Source organism: Egretta garzetta, unplaced genomic scaffold (assembly GCF_000687185.1).
Source record: "Egretta garzetta isolate BGI_Z169 unplaced genomic scaffold, ASM68718v1 scaffold33, whole genome shotgun sequence".
In the NCBI taxonomy this organism is placed as follows: domain Eukaryota; kingdom Metazoa; phylum Chordata; class Aves; order Pelecaniformes; family Ardeidae; genus Egretta; species Egretta garzetta.
This window is the reverse complement of record NW_009259250.1, coordinates 1,797,203-1,815,971: the sequence shown is the minus strand read 5'-3', so window position 1 is coordinate 1,815,971 and position 18,769 is coordinate 1,797,203. Positions and strand designations below refer to the sequence as shown.

The 18,769-nt window shown below is 41.7% G+C and overlaps 1 protein-coding gene across 1 annotated transcript in view; it reads left to right on the top strand.

Moving 5' to 3' along the window:
* CELSR1 (cadherin EGF LAG seven-pass G-type receptor 1) overlaps positions 1-18,769 on the top strand; it is a gene marked incomplete at its 5' end in the record, with an annotated part of 169,995 nt that overhangs the window by 136,088 nt on the left and 15,138 nt on the right. The window contains 10 exons of the mRNA XM_035891689.1: positions 277-378; positions 2,205-2,299; positions 2,624-2,833; positions 5,526-5,709; positions 7,923-8,066; positions 9,243-9,444; positions 9,781-9,948; positions 12,366-12,492; positions 13,116-13,316; positions 18,602-18,769. The exon at positions 18,602-18,769 is cut by the window's right edge and continues 1 nt beyond it. Coding sequence (XP_035747582.1) covers positions 277-378; positions 2,205-2,299; positions 2,624-2,833; positions 5,526-5,709; positions 7,923-8,066; positions 9,243-9,444; positions 9,781-9,948; positions 12,366-12,492; positions 13,116-13,316; positions 18,602-18,769 — 1,601 coding nt within the window. The remainder of the gene's footprint in view (positions 1-276; positions 379-2,204; positions 2,300-2,623; positions 2,834-5,525; positions 5,710-7,922; positions 8,067-9,242; positions 9,445-9,780; positions 9,949-12,365; positions 12,493-13,115; positions 13,317-18,601) is intronic.

The window sequence follows — 18,769 nt, the reverse complement described above, 5'->3', positions numbered from 1 at the left end:
GAAATGTTTTCCCACAATAAAGGAGCAGGCAGAGATAGGCAGAGCCAAAATCCAGAGCCCCATAATCATCCTGAGCTCTCTTCTGCCTGTACCTGCCTGCCCACACTGCTGGATAAGGAGCACCTGATGGGTTACAGTTTGGAAGGTGCTGCAGAGGACAGGTATCCTAATAGGGCTTGGGAATTATAGGAAGGTTCTTTAGGCAGGTTGAAATATCTCCTTGTTGTGATTTTTATCTTGTCAGAAAAATTGCATAATTTCTTTTTCCATTTTCAGTAATTTATAATGGCTGTCCTAAAGCTTTCGAGGCTGGTATTTGGTGGCCACAGACCAAGTTTGGCCAGCCAGCTGCTGTGCCATGTCCTAAGGGATCAGTGGGTAAGTTCCCTGGGTAAAACATTAACTATTTTATCTACATGCCTGTTTGAGGGGGAAAAAAGAGGCAAAAAAATAGGAACATGGGGAATGACATTAATTCATTGGGTCTAGAGATTACAGCATAGCTCATGCATATCACGAGCAGAAAAGTTTAGCTAGCTGAAACCCAAGAACTGTTAAAATACATTTGGAGTAGTAGCAAAATGTAAATACAGATGTGCAGCAGAAAAACACATATAAAGAACAGAAATTCTGTATCTGTATTTTCAAAAAAGCACAGTCCAGTTTTCTGTTTACTCTATCAAGTAATTTCTACATGTGACATTTAGTTTCTAGCGACTTGTACATGTTCTTTAGCAATACAGCTCCTTTGGGCAAAGATAAAATGAGGAAAATAATTTACATGATGATTGCTTTACTAGGCTTGCAGGCTAATAAAGCTGAGAGTTGCAACAGAATTTGCGTTTTTCCATACGACATCTTTTCTCTAGCTCGTAATTCAGATGGGCTGAGAAACGCATTCTGTGAAGCACGTGAGCTCCCTTGTTTGGTACAGCAAGCAAGTGACAATCTGCTTTTTCATGCATGTCCCTGAAAACATTTACCAGATTTTTGAAAAAGGGGGTTCACAGTCTTTTCCAAAGGATGTTCTGTGGGAAATGAAACCTCATTTCTAGGCCTGATAACTCTCTGCTGCCAGTGCTCCTCAGGCTCAATGGGTTATAAATGGTTATGTGACTTCTCCAAATATTACTGGGGGGAGGTCACTGCCTGTAGGTGTGCAGAAGATTTGTGGTCAACCAAGCTCCTGTTCTGAGGATTTTAGGAGTCAGAATTGATAAATAATTTTTTTTTTAAGTGAAGAATATTTACATTATTAAATGGTATAAAGTTGAATGAAAATAAGTTTTGTGCACTATTCTTGTGGTTGACTCCACTTGCTCTTCTAGCAAACAGGCTAGCAGGCAAGGGTACTTACAGTAACTGCACATTTTAAGTGAATTTTACAGAACATTCAGAAAAAGTAAGCTTTCTAATAATGAATATTCAGACTAAGAACCTGAGGCTTAATTCTATTCACCTAATCATGGAAGACAAATAACATAATTAGATATTGTTCAATTAATTATAATTTGTATTTAGATATTACTAATTAAATGGCTTAGACACATGCAATATGTTATGTGCAAGTTAACTAGCACAATGTAAATTTTGAATTTGATAACTTGCAATTCACTGTGAAGGATCCACAGCCAAGAATCACATTTTAAAATTATTTGACAAATAGTACGAAGTAATAGGCTGAATTAAACAGTAAGCTGATCACAGACCATTCGCAAGTGGCGAAAGGCAATTATACGCCTTGGCTGAAGTGCTTACCCACATGCAGCGTGCAAAGGGGCTAGCATGTTTTGACATGAAGACAGCATTTGTCCAGGAGGTCTTCCTATGTAGGCTATCGCACAGAAATCTAAGCAGGGATATGTGTTCAGAAATATTAAGGAAGTGCACAGCCTTTCTCATATTTTGTATCAACAAATTGCTGAATTAATTTGGGAAGATTAGGGCAGCGAGGCTGAGAGCGGTTGGGCAGATCTTGAAGCTTGCCTAACTTTTCTCTAAAGCCTGAGGAAAACGATTCATGAAGGTTAGTAGTTTTTAACTTTTCTCAGACAGGAGTCCCAGTTTGGAAAGTGAAATATGTGCATAGCTCTAAGAAACCTGAAAACGTAGGAAATCTGAAAATATAGGGTATTTGAAATCTATGAAGATTTACCCAGCGCAATTCAGAACGTTATTTACCCTTAATGCTTTGTTTCCTTCAGGAAACGCGGTTCGCCATTGTAACATTGAGAAGGGCTGGCTGCCTCCTGAGCTTTTCAACTGCACCACCAGCACTTTTGTTGATCTAAAAATCATGGTAAGCTGTGTTTTCTTGTTGTTGCCTTTATTTTGTAAATGTTCATCAACTCAGACTCCAGTCTGATATCCCTGCACACCATCTTTTGACTGAGTCCTTGAACCCTCTCATTTCCCATCAGGACCTTTGTGCTTTTCTGGCTCTCAGTTACATTTTCCATTGAGTTGTCCTTGACAACCCTTTCTCAAGACAAACACCATTTTGATCAAACAACTCTTCTGTGCCAAAAATCCCTAAATGATGATTGTCTTTGTAACTAGAATGAAAGAAAAAAAAAAGATTATACATAATTGGGTTTTTTCTTCCTTCTTGTCTCTGATTCAGAATGAGAAGTTACACCACAACGAGACCAAATTGGATGGAGACAAAACCATACGGATTGTGAGAGTGCTGCAGAATGCCACCAGATACACACACAGTTTGTATGGCAATGATGTGAGGACGGCTTACCAGATGATGATCCGGGTCCTCCAATATGAGAGCCAGCAGCAAGGGTTTGACTTGGCAGCCACACGGGACGTGGAATTCAATGAAGTAAGAGATACTACATACTGTGCTGAGCCTTTACAGTTCCCCTTCAACGTTTTATGGCAATGGATATTTAAATTTGTCTTTGACCAAGGTGGGGCAAATATCATGTAATTGCTTAATCCATTTCACAAATGAGTCAGTCTTCTCAATTTAGAAGGGAAAGCCTGTTCTGCATGTGTGTATGCAGACATATGTGTGCCTAATACAAATATCGTAGAAAGTGTTGCTGTAATAAATATCATCGTAGTAACAACCAAAACCAAAAATCCCCAAATAAAAAAAATAATCAATCTGATGTGTTATTCCTGGATAAAATAGCTTTGTGTACCATATTCAGTTCTGCTGTAAACCTGCTTAATGTGATAATTTTCATTTAAATGTGTAGCGAACTAACTATGAGCCAGTTACTGACTCCAAAGGTTTCTTATAATTGAGTTTGGAAACACCTGAGTCATGCTTATTCAAGAGTTGGTGCATTGGAAGACACTCCATACCGTATTGATATTTTAAGTGATGCAGGCACATACAAAAATGCGTGCCAGAGGGCTTCTGCTAGTCAGAGCATTCAGGAAAGACCCAGTTATTACCAAAGGCCTGACCAGGTCTAGAGAACAAGCTGTAGCACCCTTCCTGTCTGGGGGAGACAAGTACTTGTGGTGGAAAAATGTGAGATGTGGAGGAAGTTGGGAGTTTTTTGTTGTCTGAAAATTAGAAGGTTGGATGACCCATGTCAGGCTCGTAGAACTCTCCTTGTTCCCATGTGTGCTGCAGGGTACTGCTGTCCATGCTAGCCAATACTATTTCCAAGATCTTGACCATGACACAGCACAGAGTCCAAGCTGGACCTGTGCTAGCAAAGCCCAGAGCTTGGCCACCAGCATAGGGATGCTGGAACGACCCTCATGGGGCAAGACTGGCCTCTGTGCTGGCCAGAGGTGGTCTGGCTCCCTTTGAAGGTGTGCTACACCCAGCTCACTGTTCACAGTACTCCAGGAGGACTGGCCAGGTCAGGCAGACTCTGGGGTGAACTTGGAGGCACTGTGCAGGGCCAAGCTGCACCAGGAGAGGACATCCCTGGGGAGATGGGAGCAGGAGGAAAAGTGACTGAGAAAATTCTTCAGTGTCTTGGGCTGTACAGTCAGTAGAGAGTAAAGAACTTCTGAAACGTTGAACATTTTCGATGCACCAGGTTTTAAGAGATTCAGGTTTTCCTTTCCTAAGGAGACACTGTGCTGACAAACTTGTACCTGTGGGCTGTGGAGTGATTGAATTCCCCCATTCAGATCTTGAGGAAAGGAACTTTGGTTTTAGCATGTTTTGTTAAATAAAAATGAGAACAATAAGCAAAAAAATTGGGTTGGAAACTCCACTTTAATTTATTATTCTCTGCACTTGGCAGTGAAATTCATACCAATGATGTTTTCAAGAACTCCCTAAATATTTTTAGGATAGGTCAGGGATTTGAAAACTAATCAGGAAAGCTCATGAGAAAAAGGAGGTAACATCCTAGGCTGAGGGAGCACAAGAGGAGAAGGAATTTAATTTTTTTTATAGTCTCAGGTAGAAGCCTGAAAAATAGATAATAAAAAAACTTAAATAACGTTCACAAACACCAAGGAGGCCTGGTACCAAGTACAGCATATGTCCCCTGTGTTCCTGGGGAGCCGTATAGTGCCTCTCACCCTAGATAAAGGTAGTCATACTGGCAGCTTCTTTTGTTTCAGATACACACTTGCAACCTCAGACAATACTCAAAGAACATGGCATCTTTCCCATCTGCTTCTAAATGAAGTATCCAAATATTTGCCCTGGCAATTTTAGAGCTTGAGGTGATTAATTCTTACCATCATTTATATAAATTTTACCTTATTTAGGAATTAGGTTTTGACACAACAGTGTAGTTCATATGTACACCAAGAAGAAAAATTTCCTAGCACCTTTCCCATTTAAGCCATTTAACACTCTTTTCTGGGGTCTTCTTCCATTCAGCTTGAGGGTCCCTTTAGATATTCTTGTAAGAAAGGGTAGAAGGGACAGGTCCTCAGCTAGAACTTCCATTTTAACACCACTTGTAAGCAACATAAAAATGGGGGGAGAACAACGTAATTTAAGTTTTCTTATGTATCTTCAAGTCTGTATATGCACGTTAATATTCACTCCTGTCATTCTTTACCATGTAAGTTGTCCTAGTTATCCAGAAACCAACAAAGTAAAAAAAAAAAAATCAAACTAAAAGATAAAGTGATATCGCTATCTATACCTTTCTTTTGGTTTTTAACATATCACAGTATTTTGATTTCTCTGGGGGAGTTCTTCAATGTACAGACCAAGCCCTCTATTTTTCTTGTTTCTCATCTCTCCGAGACAAAGGAAGTATGGTTAGGTTTTCCTTCTGCATTTTCTTGCTAGGTTTCCTGTCTTAAAGGGGTAAGAAAGTAAGCAGTTCTCTTATAGCCTCCAATTTTGGCTTACTTTGCTCATAAAAAGTTTGAAGGGATTTGCTTTATATAACAAAAATACCTCAGGGTGAGTAACTGGTGTGCATATTTTCATAAGGCTGCTGTAGAACACGCCTGCATTAAAATCTTTCATTGTACACTCACCTGAGGCAGTAATGCCAATCACTTCCAATATTTCTCCCTTGAACCCAGCACTTTGTTTGCCTTGTAATTTAGGCTTGTACTTTGTTTCTCAGAATATTATCAAAGTAGGTAGTGCTCTACTGGACCCCCGCAACAAAGAGCACTGGGAGCAAATTCAGCGGACGGAGGGAGGCACTGCTCACCTGCTCAGGCACTACGAGGAATATTTCAACAATGTGGCCCAAAACATGAAGAAAACCTACATGAGACCTTTTGTCATTGTTGCCACTAACATGAGTGAGTATCTGTCACTTTGTATTAGAGCTTTAAAAATGTGCTAGATAGAGGTGCTAGCTATTTGTTTTAATAGCACCCACTCAGGAACAGCATACTTGGATTTTCTAATCTAATCAGTGCATTCACTTCAAGTCAATCGAGCCTTGATCCATATCTATCAGTTGCCATGGGGGCCTCCTGGGAGATGTCTGATCTGTTTTGCCTCTGGGCCGTGCCACTGCATTCTGTTGCATCCACAGTAGTGTACAGATGGCAGGCAGGACAAAGTTTCTAAGTAAAGGTAATGCCTTTTGAGACCAGCTAGTATAGCTGAACATTACTACATCACATTTTTTAAGGAATCACCCCAGCACCACCTGAAGAATTATTGCAGTCCAAGAGAAAATCCCTACTATTGATTGTATACCTCTGGTTTTCATATGCTTTCCTACCTGGGAACCTATCCAGAAAATCATCTTCTGTAGCGATTCCTATGTTGAAAGGTATTTTCTCAGAATCACCCATCCAAGCCTTCAAACACACTCCCAGCCTTGCAAAACCCATCATCAGAGCAAAATCCTTGGGGTCCAAAGTATCCAGAATGGGTCTAAACTGAGAAGGACACACCAGATGTACCCAGATATTTTCCCCACCTATCACAGTAAATGCCTCCTCTAACGAGCACATAGCAGTTCCTGCACTTGGAGGGCTGTGATGTGCTTCACAGATGTCCCTGCGGTACACATGCAAGTGAGGCACAGCAGCCACAGCCCGGTCTCTTTACCCATTTTCTCCCCTGCCCTCTCTATTTCATTTTCTCCCCAGGCACCAGCAGTCTGAGCTGATCGGGTGTTGGTGGTAGTCCTGCTCTGAGCGGGAGGTGCGACTGAGTTGGGCGACCTTCAGAGGTCCCTCCCAAGCAGCGTTGCTGTCTGTTTTTTATTTCAGACCTGAAGAAGGGCTTATGTGCCCAAAAGCTTGTCTTATTTTCTCAACTACACCCATTGGTATAGGAAGTGAATTCACATTTGTCTGCAAACCTTGTCCTGAGAGTGCTTCACGTCCATAGTCACAGGGGCATAAAAAGCAAAGGCATGAGGCAGTCAAGCTACAAAGTTTATAGAGTCCTGCATCAACTCCAGGGGGGTAGATTATTGTTGAACTAAGACAAACTGAAACACTTTGATTTCTGTTTAATAAACCAAAACCAAAATATTTCCTTTTGATTCAGGACTATCAGAATCAAAATATTTTCATCTTCACACTCAGAAAAAAGTATACTCAGCATTTTAACGCAACTGAACTGAGATGAAAACAAAAACCAGAATTTCTTGCAGGTTGTAAATCGTGATTTTTTCCGACCAGCTCTTCCTGAGTGAAAAGGCGTGAGCTTGGGAGGGATGAGGCAACTCTGGCCTGAAAGGGGTCTGTTTTCTTTTGAACAGTTTTTCCAGGTGAACATGGTGTTAATGGAGTTTCCTAATGGCTCATCTGGGAGTTATTTAGAGACTAGGAAAGGAATAGGAATTTGCAGATCTCAACTCGGATATTTCTTCATATAGAAACTTGCAGTGGATCACAGCTTTCTGTGTAGGGTTACCCCCAGGACTTCCAGCTTCTCACTTTTATTAGAAGACCTAAATTGGCACTCAATGACTTCTCTTAAATGGGAAAGTTCAAGCCAACTCAGCTGCTTTTAAGTATTTTGGCAGTTAGACAACAGGAAGAGCTGATGAGGTGAGCCAGAGAGGAACTGCTAGTGTAGAGGAAGGAGAACTGGAGGACTAAGGAGTAGTCCCAGGTAAAATCCAGGTTATTTTCTTTGCTTAGCTGACTTTGCAGTTTAACAGATGCGGAAGAAGTATATTTCTGGAGCAGCAGATTTGGCCTTCCCTACAAGAAGCAAGTCTGAAATTGGAGCATGCCATTTTTATATATCCAGTGCTGGCGGTGGTGTTTTCCTAGTGTGAGATATTGTCTTGTGAACTCCTTTCCACTGCCTATGCAAAATAAATTTGTAATTTGATAAATGTAACATAATGCTGAAACGTAAGCTTTTAGTTGTCACTTAAAGTACAGAGAGAAATTAGATTTTATTTTATATTTTGGGGTTTAAATTTCTTCTCTGCGTTGTGCAGATATTTTAACCTTTCAATCGTGTTTTCATTTTGTCACAATATCATATTTGAAAGCATTGAAGTTAATTTTATGGGCAACTTTTTTTTTCCCCCCAGTTATTGCTGTTGACATCTTTGACAAGTCTAATTTCACGGGAGCTAGAATACCACGATTTCATGAGATTAAAGAAGATTATCCAAAAGATCTGGAGTCATCTGTTGTCTTCCCTGATACTTTGTTCAGAGCTTCAGACAGGAAAGGTAAAACCCTTCTGCTGCTGTTTGGAGGATAATTTTGACTAGCTCCCAAGGAGCAAGATTAATCCTCGCAAAGCAGAGTGGTACTAGGGTGAGAGCAGGGCAACCATCTACACAAGCAAATATTATTTAGGGATGGAGCAGCTGCGCATACTTCTGAGGCATTTTGCCTGCCGGCAGCGAGGGGAAGCATGGGGGGCTGAGTAACTGGCTGTACCTGTCTGTCAGGTCTCACTCGTGGCCCCTCAAACCGCCCTGTCAATGCGGGAGAAATGCTCTGCCTCCGTTCCCACCAGGATGGGATGGGATGGGATGGGACCGGCTGCCTGCAGCCCCACAGCCACCTTCCCCCAGTCCCTGCAGAGATGGAGAGGGGCGGTGTGAGAAATGGAGAATCCGAATCTGGGAGCGGAGCTGTGTTATCAGAACCTGACAGCAAATAAGAAGTCTTGAGCTGCTCAGGGAGATGGGTGATGAGGGAGAATTCATGGCAAGTACCTGCTTCCCAGTGTCTCTGAAGTACCCAGAGATGGCTGAGGGGAACCACAAGTTACCTTAGGCAAGGGAAGAGAGAGAGGGTAACCCAAAGAGCAATAATTATGCACGTACCATGGCTGAATATCCTCCAGATGGGGAAATAGTCACACATGTGAAGATAGCACATAATAATGAATAACCTAATACATCTTTATGACTTTTTCCTCAGAAAACGGGGCACCTGCTAGTATGACATCTTTTCTGTAAGGAAAAAGGGAATGTGAATTTTAGGACATACTGACAAAATTGAAAGCTTATTGTATGACAGAATTAGCAGAGAGAAAGCCCATGTGACCAATTGTTGTATTTATAAGTAGCTTTGCCATATATAAAGGTACATGCAATTTACTAGCATGCATATTGTTTTAATGTTCTCCTTAAATCATGCATAGAGTATTTATATACTTCTGGGTCTTCTAGCTTAGAAATGGCTTATTTTCTAGCTAGGCTAAATGTTTTTTTGTGGTTCTATGGTTATTTGATTTTAAATTTTATTAAAAATATCAAATATAGTGTTAGTATTTTAAGCCTAGAGTTATAACAACAGTAACATTTCTATATCTTTGCAAAGCAAAATTACCAGTTTAAATGATATCTCCAAAGTTGTGTGGAAAGAATTTAATATTTCTGTTAATTCCATAGCAGTGCCTACAATGAAGCCTTCAAATCAAAAATTATCCTCTAAGGTGAACAATGATGCGCTGAGCCCCGAGAGTGCATTTACAAAGAGAAAGAAGCGACACCCAGATGACTCAACACATCACACAGTTGCCATGGTCGTTATATACCGATCCCTGGGACACCTCCTGCCTGAAAACTATGATCCTGACCGAAGGAGCTTGAGGTAAACTTCAGACCTATTTGAGGATTGCGCAGATCCCTTCTTCCACTTGCTCTGAGTGTGCGGGGAGGCAGACCTGCTTTTATACTGATCAAAGGGCACCTGTGCTGCAGTTGTCACCGCAGTACTGTCTCTTGTCCTCCTCTGGCACACTGTGGGACAATAACCACGTCGGTAGTGCCGCCCGCTTTTGGAAGCTTAGCTGTGTGGAAGGCTGGTGGTGCATCTACTTCATTTTCTGAGTGGAAGCTACTGGAAATCTTTTATTTGCAGAACCTACCAAATCAGTGCTTTGCATTTTAACTTTTGGATCATTTCGCAATTTTTCTTCTTCTGCAGATTGCCAAATCGCCCTATTATTAACACACCCGTAGTGAGCACAGCCATTCACAGTGACGGGGAGCTCCCTCCCAACCTGATGGAAAAGCCCATCATAGTGGAGTACGCCATGCTGGAAACCGAGGAGAGAACGAAGCCCGTCTGTGTCTTCTGGAATCACTCCATCACGTCAGTATCCTGCTTGCTTTAGGGCTCTGCGTGGCAACCGCCTCAGTAGCAGCAAAGTTCCACCCAGGAAGATAATTCTGGAGGAAGCCCCTTTTTAGTCAGTTTATTCAACTGGAAACCGATTCCTGGTGGAATAGAGCCATGTAATCACTTCCCTCCAGTCTGAGAAAAATTGAAATAATCATCATAACTCCTCAAACAAAGGATTAGCCATGTGGTTTCTAACATAGTGCCATCATGTCTTCATTTTCACCCAGCAGTAATAAATCTCATAATTTCCTTCTATTTGCTCATGCTTTTTGCCCACAGATGTATATCTGGACAAGCATAGTCCAGCTCCAGTGCCTGAATTCATGGCTCGTTTGAGGTCTCTAAGTCAGGACTCTCATTGCCCCAGGCCCTCTTTTAAGGAGGGCATCTCCAGGAGATGATTCAGTTCTTACATGGGCTGAATCTTCTCCTGTTACACTCCAGTGACTGTGGGCAGAGTACCTGGCAAGCAGGCACCCACCCTTGATGCCTCAGCCAGGGCCAGTGCAAAAAATTACAAACCCAAGTCTTCATGTTGGTAAAAAGGAGGACTGAGGTTTTGCAGATAAAATTATATGAATAGAGATTATAAATTTTTGAATCTCAGATTTTTGAATCACAACTCAACCCAAAGACAGTTGCACTGATAAGAAGTAACTTACCTTTCATTCCATCAGCTGTTACGGATTTGCTTTCATTTGTTCTAGTGAAAAATTGGAGGGAGAGGAAATACCTTCTTTGAGACCTTAGACCTCTTCCAGTTGTTAGGAAGATAGATAAGCAGAAGATAAGGATTATTTGACTTTCTAGGAGGGAAGTGTGAGGGAAAAGATGAAGTATTCTGACAATGGCTCATTTAGGTCTTTTGTATTCAGTAAAGTTAAAGATACAGACGTACTCTTCTTGAAAATGTGAAATATGTTAACAACTGTATATGCTCATAAGTGTTCTGTTGGGTTTATGGCATTGTGGAAAGAGCACAGTCCTGTTGGAGATATTTCAAGAGTGTGGATAAAAATGTGTTGAGAGGTAACTACACACTCTGCATGTTATGATTTCACAATATTGTAACTATTACATATACAATGCAATTTTAAACCTTAAAACCAGGTATATAGTGAAAGGATGATATAGTCTGCCCAGGGTAAGAGGAATACTGTTACTCGTTTCCTAATGATCCAAAAACTCTAGTAAACCTATGGAAAAATCCATTAAAAGGCAATATCCTGTGCTGGAAATAAAAGAGCAAAGTAACCTAGGAAATGCTTGCCTCATAGTCAAAAGCTTCAGGAGACTACATCGTTGAAAGGATTGAAGAGGCAACAGAAATCTGTTATAGTAGCAGTAATAAACTGCCCTATTTGCCTGCATGTTAAGTAGTGTAATTGCTGCTGTGTACAGATGATTCTGCCAACTATGAGGGAATGGCAAGTCCTTTTTTCATAAATTTTTAAACATCGTATGGGCTTGAATAACTCATTAGCTCTAAAGTGATTCATCTGTTAGCTATTTGCTGGCAACTTCAGTGGCATTGTCTGTGTTATGCCTTCCTACAGACACAGTTAAAAAGCAGCTCTTAAACTGCACGTTACCAAGGAGTTTTTAAAAAGTGAGTACTTTCCAGGAGAAAGTGATATTAAAACTGTTTAACAAATATTTTATTGCTGAATGAAAAAATTTCCTGTAACATCTAATTAAAAACTCTTTCACTAACTACAAGAGTATTTTTGTTGCTCATTGACTTCGGAACAGAATAATTAATATTGACACAAAATAATTTCTGAAGTCACTGGAGTTAACCAAGGCTGAACAGGGAACAATTTTTAAGGGAGCAGTTTCTCCCCAGTGTTAATACAAGAGATCTCCTGATGATAGAAAATACTATTTACTGGTTTTAACCTTTTCTTGCCTACTTTTTTAGAGGAACACTATGATGTAATCATATTACTGCTGAAACATATTTCACTTAAGAGTTTTACAAGCAGTGTCTAAATCTAGGGAAATAGAGGTGACTCAAAAACGTGTATCTCTGTGGTTTTTGTATTTTTTTACCCTTGTTACAGACAGTTTATTCTGTGCAATCACTTCCCCATATTGCTTGTGTGGTCACTGACCCCAAAAGCAAAGATCTTTTTTTCTTTTTAAACTCAAAACAGATTGTTATAAAACCACAAAATTTGGCCAGCAAAGCCAGTTGTCACATCAGAAACTACTTCAACTGAAGGCTTTTTAAGTTGATGATATTCTTTCAGGCAGGTGACAGCTATAAATATTTCTGTCTCAGTACTTACAGTCCTCTTTCGTTGCGGAGCAAGAGCTGCAATAGCAGCAGGAGACGAGGGGAGGTCAGAGGACAGCTCTCAGAAATGCCTTTTTTTTCCCTGCAGAATTGGTGGGACAGGTGCCTGGTCCTCCAGAGGATGTGAGCTGTTTTCCAGAAACCAGAGCCATATCGCTTGCCAGTGCAACCATATAACCAGCTTTGCTGTCCTGATGGACATTTCGAAACGAGAGGTGGGTGATGCCAGGCTCACAATTTTCAAGGGCTTTGGTTTTCCAGAGCTTTGATTCAGATCTTGAGGTTTAGCTTTGAACGTGACTCAGAGCATTGTCAGTGGATCGATCAGGAGCACGTTGCCCTGTGCCTGACAGCACCCACTGTTGGGTCTGCTGAAGGAGTTTCTTACCTGGTTGGTGCATGGCATGGCCGGCAGTGCAGAACTGCGCCAGACTGTGCTGCAGAGCGCCAGGCCGAGAAGGGAGTGAGACGAGGATTACAGACACATGGTAGTTGTGGCATCACTTGATGTTAGGTCCATCTAGAATTACAATAGCAGGGACAATGACATAATGACAAACACCATAGGTTTTTCAGCATCTCAAGATAGTCTCAACAGGGGCAGTCCAGCATCAAATTCACTGAGATTCTTGCTTAACTTTAAGCTCCCTCTGGGTACTGCCAGTACATGCTCAACCTGTTCAGTGACTTAAAAGGTGGCATCGTCCACTCCTGTTGGTCCTAAAGCAAATCTGTACATTGGCTCAGTAGTAATGAAAACATTGACTTTCCAAGTAGAAGATTGGATTGGAGGAAAAAGAATGAAAAACCCCAAGAGGTCCTCTCAATCTTTCTACAGAATGGGGAGGTGCTTCCTCTGAAGATCGTCACTTACACAACCGTATCCATCTCGCTGGTGGCTTTGCTGATCACCTTCATACTGCTGGTCCTGATCCGCACACTACGTTCCAACTTGCACAGTATCCACAAAAACCTGGTGGCTGCCCTTTTCTTCTCTGAGCTCGTCTTTCTTATTGGAATCAACCAGACTGAAAACCCGGTAAGAGTTACTCTGTGCTTATTGCTAGAGCTGTTGTCAAGCTTTAAATCAGGGGGTTCATACTACAGCTTCTACCTGCTCCTGTCTGTTTCACTTTGTCTTCTTTTTTACTTCTGCTTGGCCTCAACAGTCATTTGAAAAACATCAGACTTTTAATATATTCTTGTGTGTTTTACATGATTAATAGAAATGCAAGGAGATAGGACTATATCTTATTTTCAGAAAACAAATGACAGCAGCCCTGTTGAAGGCTTATCCCAGGTACTGAACCCTGAATACTGATTTCTTCCTTCCTTTCCATCAGTATGTTTTCTGTCTTGCTTTGTCTGTTCAGTAGGAGGCTCTCCATTTCTCCTGCAGCAGGTACCTTACAAGCCCAAATGACTCCTGGTGTTGACTGGTAGGTTGTCAACTACGTGTTGCTGTGCAAGTGCTAATATGCATGTTGCACACCCACCATGGCCATTCTGGAAAAGTCACTTGCCAGGCATGGGACAGCTTGCTACTTCCAAGAATCAGTAGGAAACCTGTCGCTTTGTTTTGTGCCTTCCAGCCACAGCGATCGTTGGCCTCAGCCTGTCATGTCTGTTGCCAAAGCTTAGCGCAGGCACCTCCAGCATTGTGCATGTCAAGAAATGCAAGCTATGAATGGACTGAATCTGAGATATATGCCATGCATAAAGTGTGTATGTTCTGTACCTAGGACCTCATTGCTATCTTAACTATGTAGCATTACATGTAGTATTGCTGCTAATTCTTAGTAGCACCCATCTCAAAAGTCACAGTTACCATGCAATCAGGTAGGAGACAAGCAGGCAAGGGTTCCAGCACTGCCAAGCATCACAGTCGCCTTTACCAGTCAGTAGACAGATGGGAGATGACATGCAATAAAGAGTATGCCCTTAACAGATAAGAAGAGTATTCAAAATGTTAGTGTAGGGATTATCTGAAACTCTGAAGAAAATTTATATTCCAGAAATCCTTTACCGTACATGTCTCAATCTAAATTTTGAGAGGGAAATACAATCTTGAGATGCAAATGCACATGCAAAAAAATAACCACGCTGATTTCACATTTTCCAAGCAGCAGTAATGGGAGAAAATGCCTGCATTCAATGGGTATCCTCACCGTTATGGTAAGAACACTATTGTGCCTGACCATGTAGCCTCACTTACTATATAACTTAAGCCTAAAGTGTGACCCTGGATTCTTCTATCCATTTGAGCTATAACATGCATTTTAGAAAGTATCTGACCTTGACTTAGAGATTTGGTGTGATAGGAGAGTCCCTTACCTTTGTTAGTGTAAGGTGCCATAGTGTCTCATCCCAGTTAAACATGCCGTCAGGTTTTGTCTAATTTCACCTTCCAGTAACTGGGTATTGTCAGGACCTTTTCCTAGTAAATTTGAGAGACCTCTCTTACAAAAACTGTCTTCTCAGGAAGCCTCTATTCAATAGTATTTCTTTTGGAAAACTAAATAAAATTAAGCTGCTTAAATTCTTCAGTTTCTAAGATTCAGGTTATTTTGTTGCTTTTTTCTGGGCTTTCTTTCCCCACTTTACCTTTGGAAAATTATGAATGCTAAATTGGACGAAGCTTTCAAGCTGGTAGCTTCACTTCCAGTCTCATATTCTGATATTCCCTTGCACCAAGGACTCCAACTACAGTGAGGCCTTCTGCAATGACCTGGGATATGGTCTCACATCATGTGTGGCCCATGTTGTCTTTGTTTTGTAATATACAAGTTTGCATATTAAAATAACTTTGCCCAAATGAACTCACCTTGCCAACTGATCCACAGTAACTTGACCTTTCGCATGCCTTCCTGAGTACACCACTCATTAGCAGGACCTTTATACTCTTTCAGTTCTCCGACACAAATACTGAGGAGCAGGGCGCCAAGCCCACATCCCTGCAGGATCTTACCAAAAATTATGCTGTAAATGATGGTTCCTCGTTTCCAGATTCCTTTCATAGTATCATGAAGCACCAAGCAAAGGTTTTTAAGAGCAGTAAAACAGTTCATTACAGCAATACCACAAATACTGATGGTGACACTTGGTGAGATTGTTCTCTCTTGCTCCTTCTCATTTTCATGCTTTGGGGCTCACGGTGTGTTCAGGCCCTGTACTGTTACCAGGACTCAATGAACCACCCCAAACCTATAACCCACTTACAAAGGTCTTTAAGTTACAGAATATATTTCATATGGCAGAAAGCTGCTCCTTACAGCCTACCCAGTCAATTTGAGAAGTTAGGAGGGCTGTAAGCCATGTCTGCTTGAGACAATTATTCATCTGTCTGTATGGAATGAGAGTTGTCTAACGAGTCATGCACTGATGAACATAAAGCGGGAAAGAATGCTGGAGCACAAATAATGCTGCACTGCTTGGCACCCTGCCTGGCTTTTATGGGTTTCTGGAAATTAACAGGCACATTTCTGGTCGAGGTTTTAATCTTTCCCTACTGATAGAAAGTGATTTATTTTCTTTCTTTTTTCTTACCTGAAAAAGGTAACGTTCAGGGCAGCAGTCTACTCATATGCATGTAGGAACAAAAAAAGCCCTGCATAACATAGAGGGAAGAAAGGTCTTTTATTTGGTGAGCTACATTTTCAATAACACTTGGTGTTATAGTAAAACTGATGCAGTAAATGAATCCAGAAAGTTGGCGGTCTTTGTACAATTCCTTCACTCGGCAAAGTTAAACAGGGAAGCTTACGTTTCTGAGCATTATACCGTGAAAAAACACGAAAAAGTCAGGCCAAAATCTGAAAGCAGGGTCAGTGCTGCATGGGAACAAAAGGATCCAAACACAGTGTAAAACACTTTGAAACAAAAATTGAGTGGTTACACAAAGTGTTCTTAATTCAAATTTATCAACAGATCCTTGGCTAAATCCACTGCTTTGCTTCTGGAAGGAGAAGGTTAATTGTGAGATTTCAGTTCCGGTGTCGGATGCTTGTGGTCAGTCCCATTTTCACCATTCAAACTGTTAAGTTGGGAGGGAAAGCTGCTTAGCAGATATTACAGAAATGCAAGTCCATGAAGGTCGGAGGCTTCAAGGTGGCCATTTGGTCACAAAGATGACTTCAGCTACCAGTTTGCCCGCTGTAGCTGTCACACTATGCCACAGTCTAGTCGCTAGTCACACTAAGGACTCAGTCTCTTTGGTTTCAGCAGGTCCTTCAGTTTTGCTGCTCTCAGCCTGGCAGAGCTGAGTGGTCAACCTTGTACTGCTGACACGGGATAAAAACCAAATCCAGATGTGGGACTGGAAGCTCCAGATCCCCTTATTCCTAGCTGAAGATGTGAACTACCCGGCCAGCACCTAGCCTGCTTTCTGCTTGTCCTCATGATTCCTGAGCCTGACTGCAAAGTAGCACAGCCCCAAGAGAAGGGTAGAGCTAGCATTTCTGGATCCAGAATATTCTACAGCCTGGTGGTTAGGGTGGTTTTCTGCAGTGGATGAGAAGGGGGTTAACCCCCTGGCTCAAGCCAGGCAGGGCCTGGAAGCGACTCTCCCACTTTGTAGTTAAATACTCTGATTTTGACATTAAATAAAAGGTTAATTCCACTTCTTGGATTTATCTGCAGAGCAGGTGGTGATCTACTTCTGGCTGCATCATTTTAGTCCAGTGATAGTGGCCAGACATCCTCCACGACTTGTTGAAGTATAGATGTACAAGGTCAGTGAAGGGCAGAGCTACAAGGACAAAACAGATGGCCACTGCCTTACCCCATGGATGCATCCATGCTTTTGCTTCTCAATTTTTTTTTTAAAAGAGTCTCAGAAAAGGAGCTGTAGATGGAAGAAATCTTTTCAGACATAGTCACATAGGGGCAAAATGGTCTGCTGGTCTTATGCTAGATCATAAGATCATGTAAAATTTTGCCCATTTGTCAGACAGACTTTTCATTTGGCTGATAAGAAAATTGACTCTCCCACTTTGTAGTTAAATACTCTGATTTTGACATTAAATAAAAGGTTAATTCCACTTCTTGGATTTATCTGCAGAGCAGGTGGTGATCTACTTCTGGCTGCATCATTTTAGTCCAGTGATAGTGGCCAGACATCCTCCACGACTTGTTGAAGTATAGATGTACAAGGTCAGTGAAGGGCAGAGCTACAAGGACAAAACAGATGGCCACTGCCTTACCCCATGGATGCATCCATGCTTTTGCTTCTCAATTTTTTTTTTTAAAAGAGTCTCAGAAAAGGAGCTGTAGATGGAAGAAATCTTTTCAGACATAGTCACATAGGGGCAAAATGGTCTGCTGGTCTTATGCTAGATCATAAGATCATGTAAAATTTTGCCCATTTGTCAGACAGACTTTTCATTTGGCTGATAAGAAAATTCCTCAGAGAAAGGCTGGATTTCTTTGGTTAAGGTCTACAGATCATCTGTTTCTTACGTTCAGCACGTTCACTTTTGCTGGGCTGAAGAAACTTCATGGATTTCTCTCCCCAGAAGTGAAGTTTTTCAGAGCAAGAAGGACTTCCACAGAGACTGGTCCTAAACTGAAGACCTCTGATCTGTCTCACAGCTCTCCTCCACCTCTGCCAAACACAAGGAGAGTTCCTTTGTACTTTTTTATGTACTCGTATCAGGCATAAAACACAGTCTACTTCAAGACAAAACAAAACTGTACCAAAACTCTCCCTCTGGGAAGAATGAGCAGAATAACCCATAGGATGGCCCTTGATGTGGAAATGGGAGACACCGAGTCAGTGCAGGGCTGAAGGAGACCATTCCCAGGAGCAATTCATTGGCTTTGCAGTGAGACTGGTTTAGCTGATGCAGTTAAACACGCTGTGGCTGAATTCAGTGTAGTGGTATTGTGCAGGCGAGACTCATACCTGAGGCAGGGCAGAGGGTCTGCAGCCTCCATAGGAGCTTCCCCACCTCCTGCTCTGCACCAGGAGAAAGAATCAGGAGCTCTGCCAGCCCTGCCCCTCTTGCGAGCAGAAGGAATTTGGTCAGAATAGCCAAAATCCTCACCTGTGCAAATATGCACAGAGAAATTAGCCACAGAACACGGAGGGCAAGGGCAGTGACCAAAAGCATGTTGAGTTGATAGAGTAAGGGTGAACCACGCTCAGAAGTTTTCACAACCTGAACAACTTTTCTGAAACTCTGAAAAACTTAATTAATGGCAGTATATTTGTTCTGCCAAAACCTTTTTATTACACTCGCCTTTAGCTGCACGAGGAAGCTGATGACTCACCAGGTTGTGATTCAGAAGAGCAACTCTAATTTCCCTGCCCTTTCCCTTCTGCAGTTTGTGTGTACCGTGATTGCCATCCTCCTGCATTATTTCTACATGAGCACCTTTGCGTGGATGTTTGTGGAGCAGCTCCACATCTACCGGATGCTGACTGAAGTGAGGAACATCAACTTTGGGCACATGCGGTTCTACTATGTCGTTGGCTGGGGCATTCCTCCCATC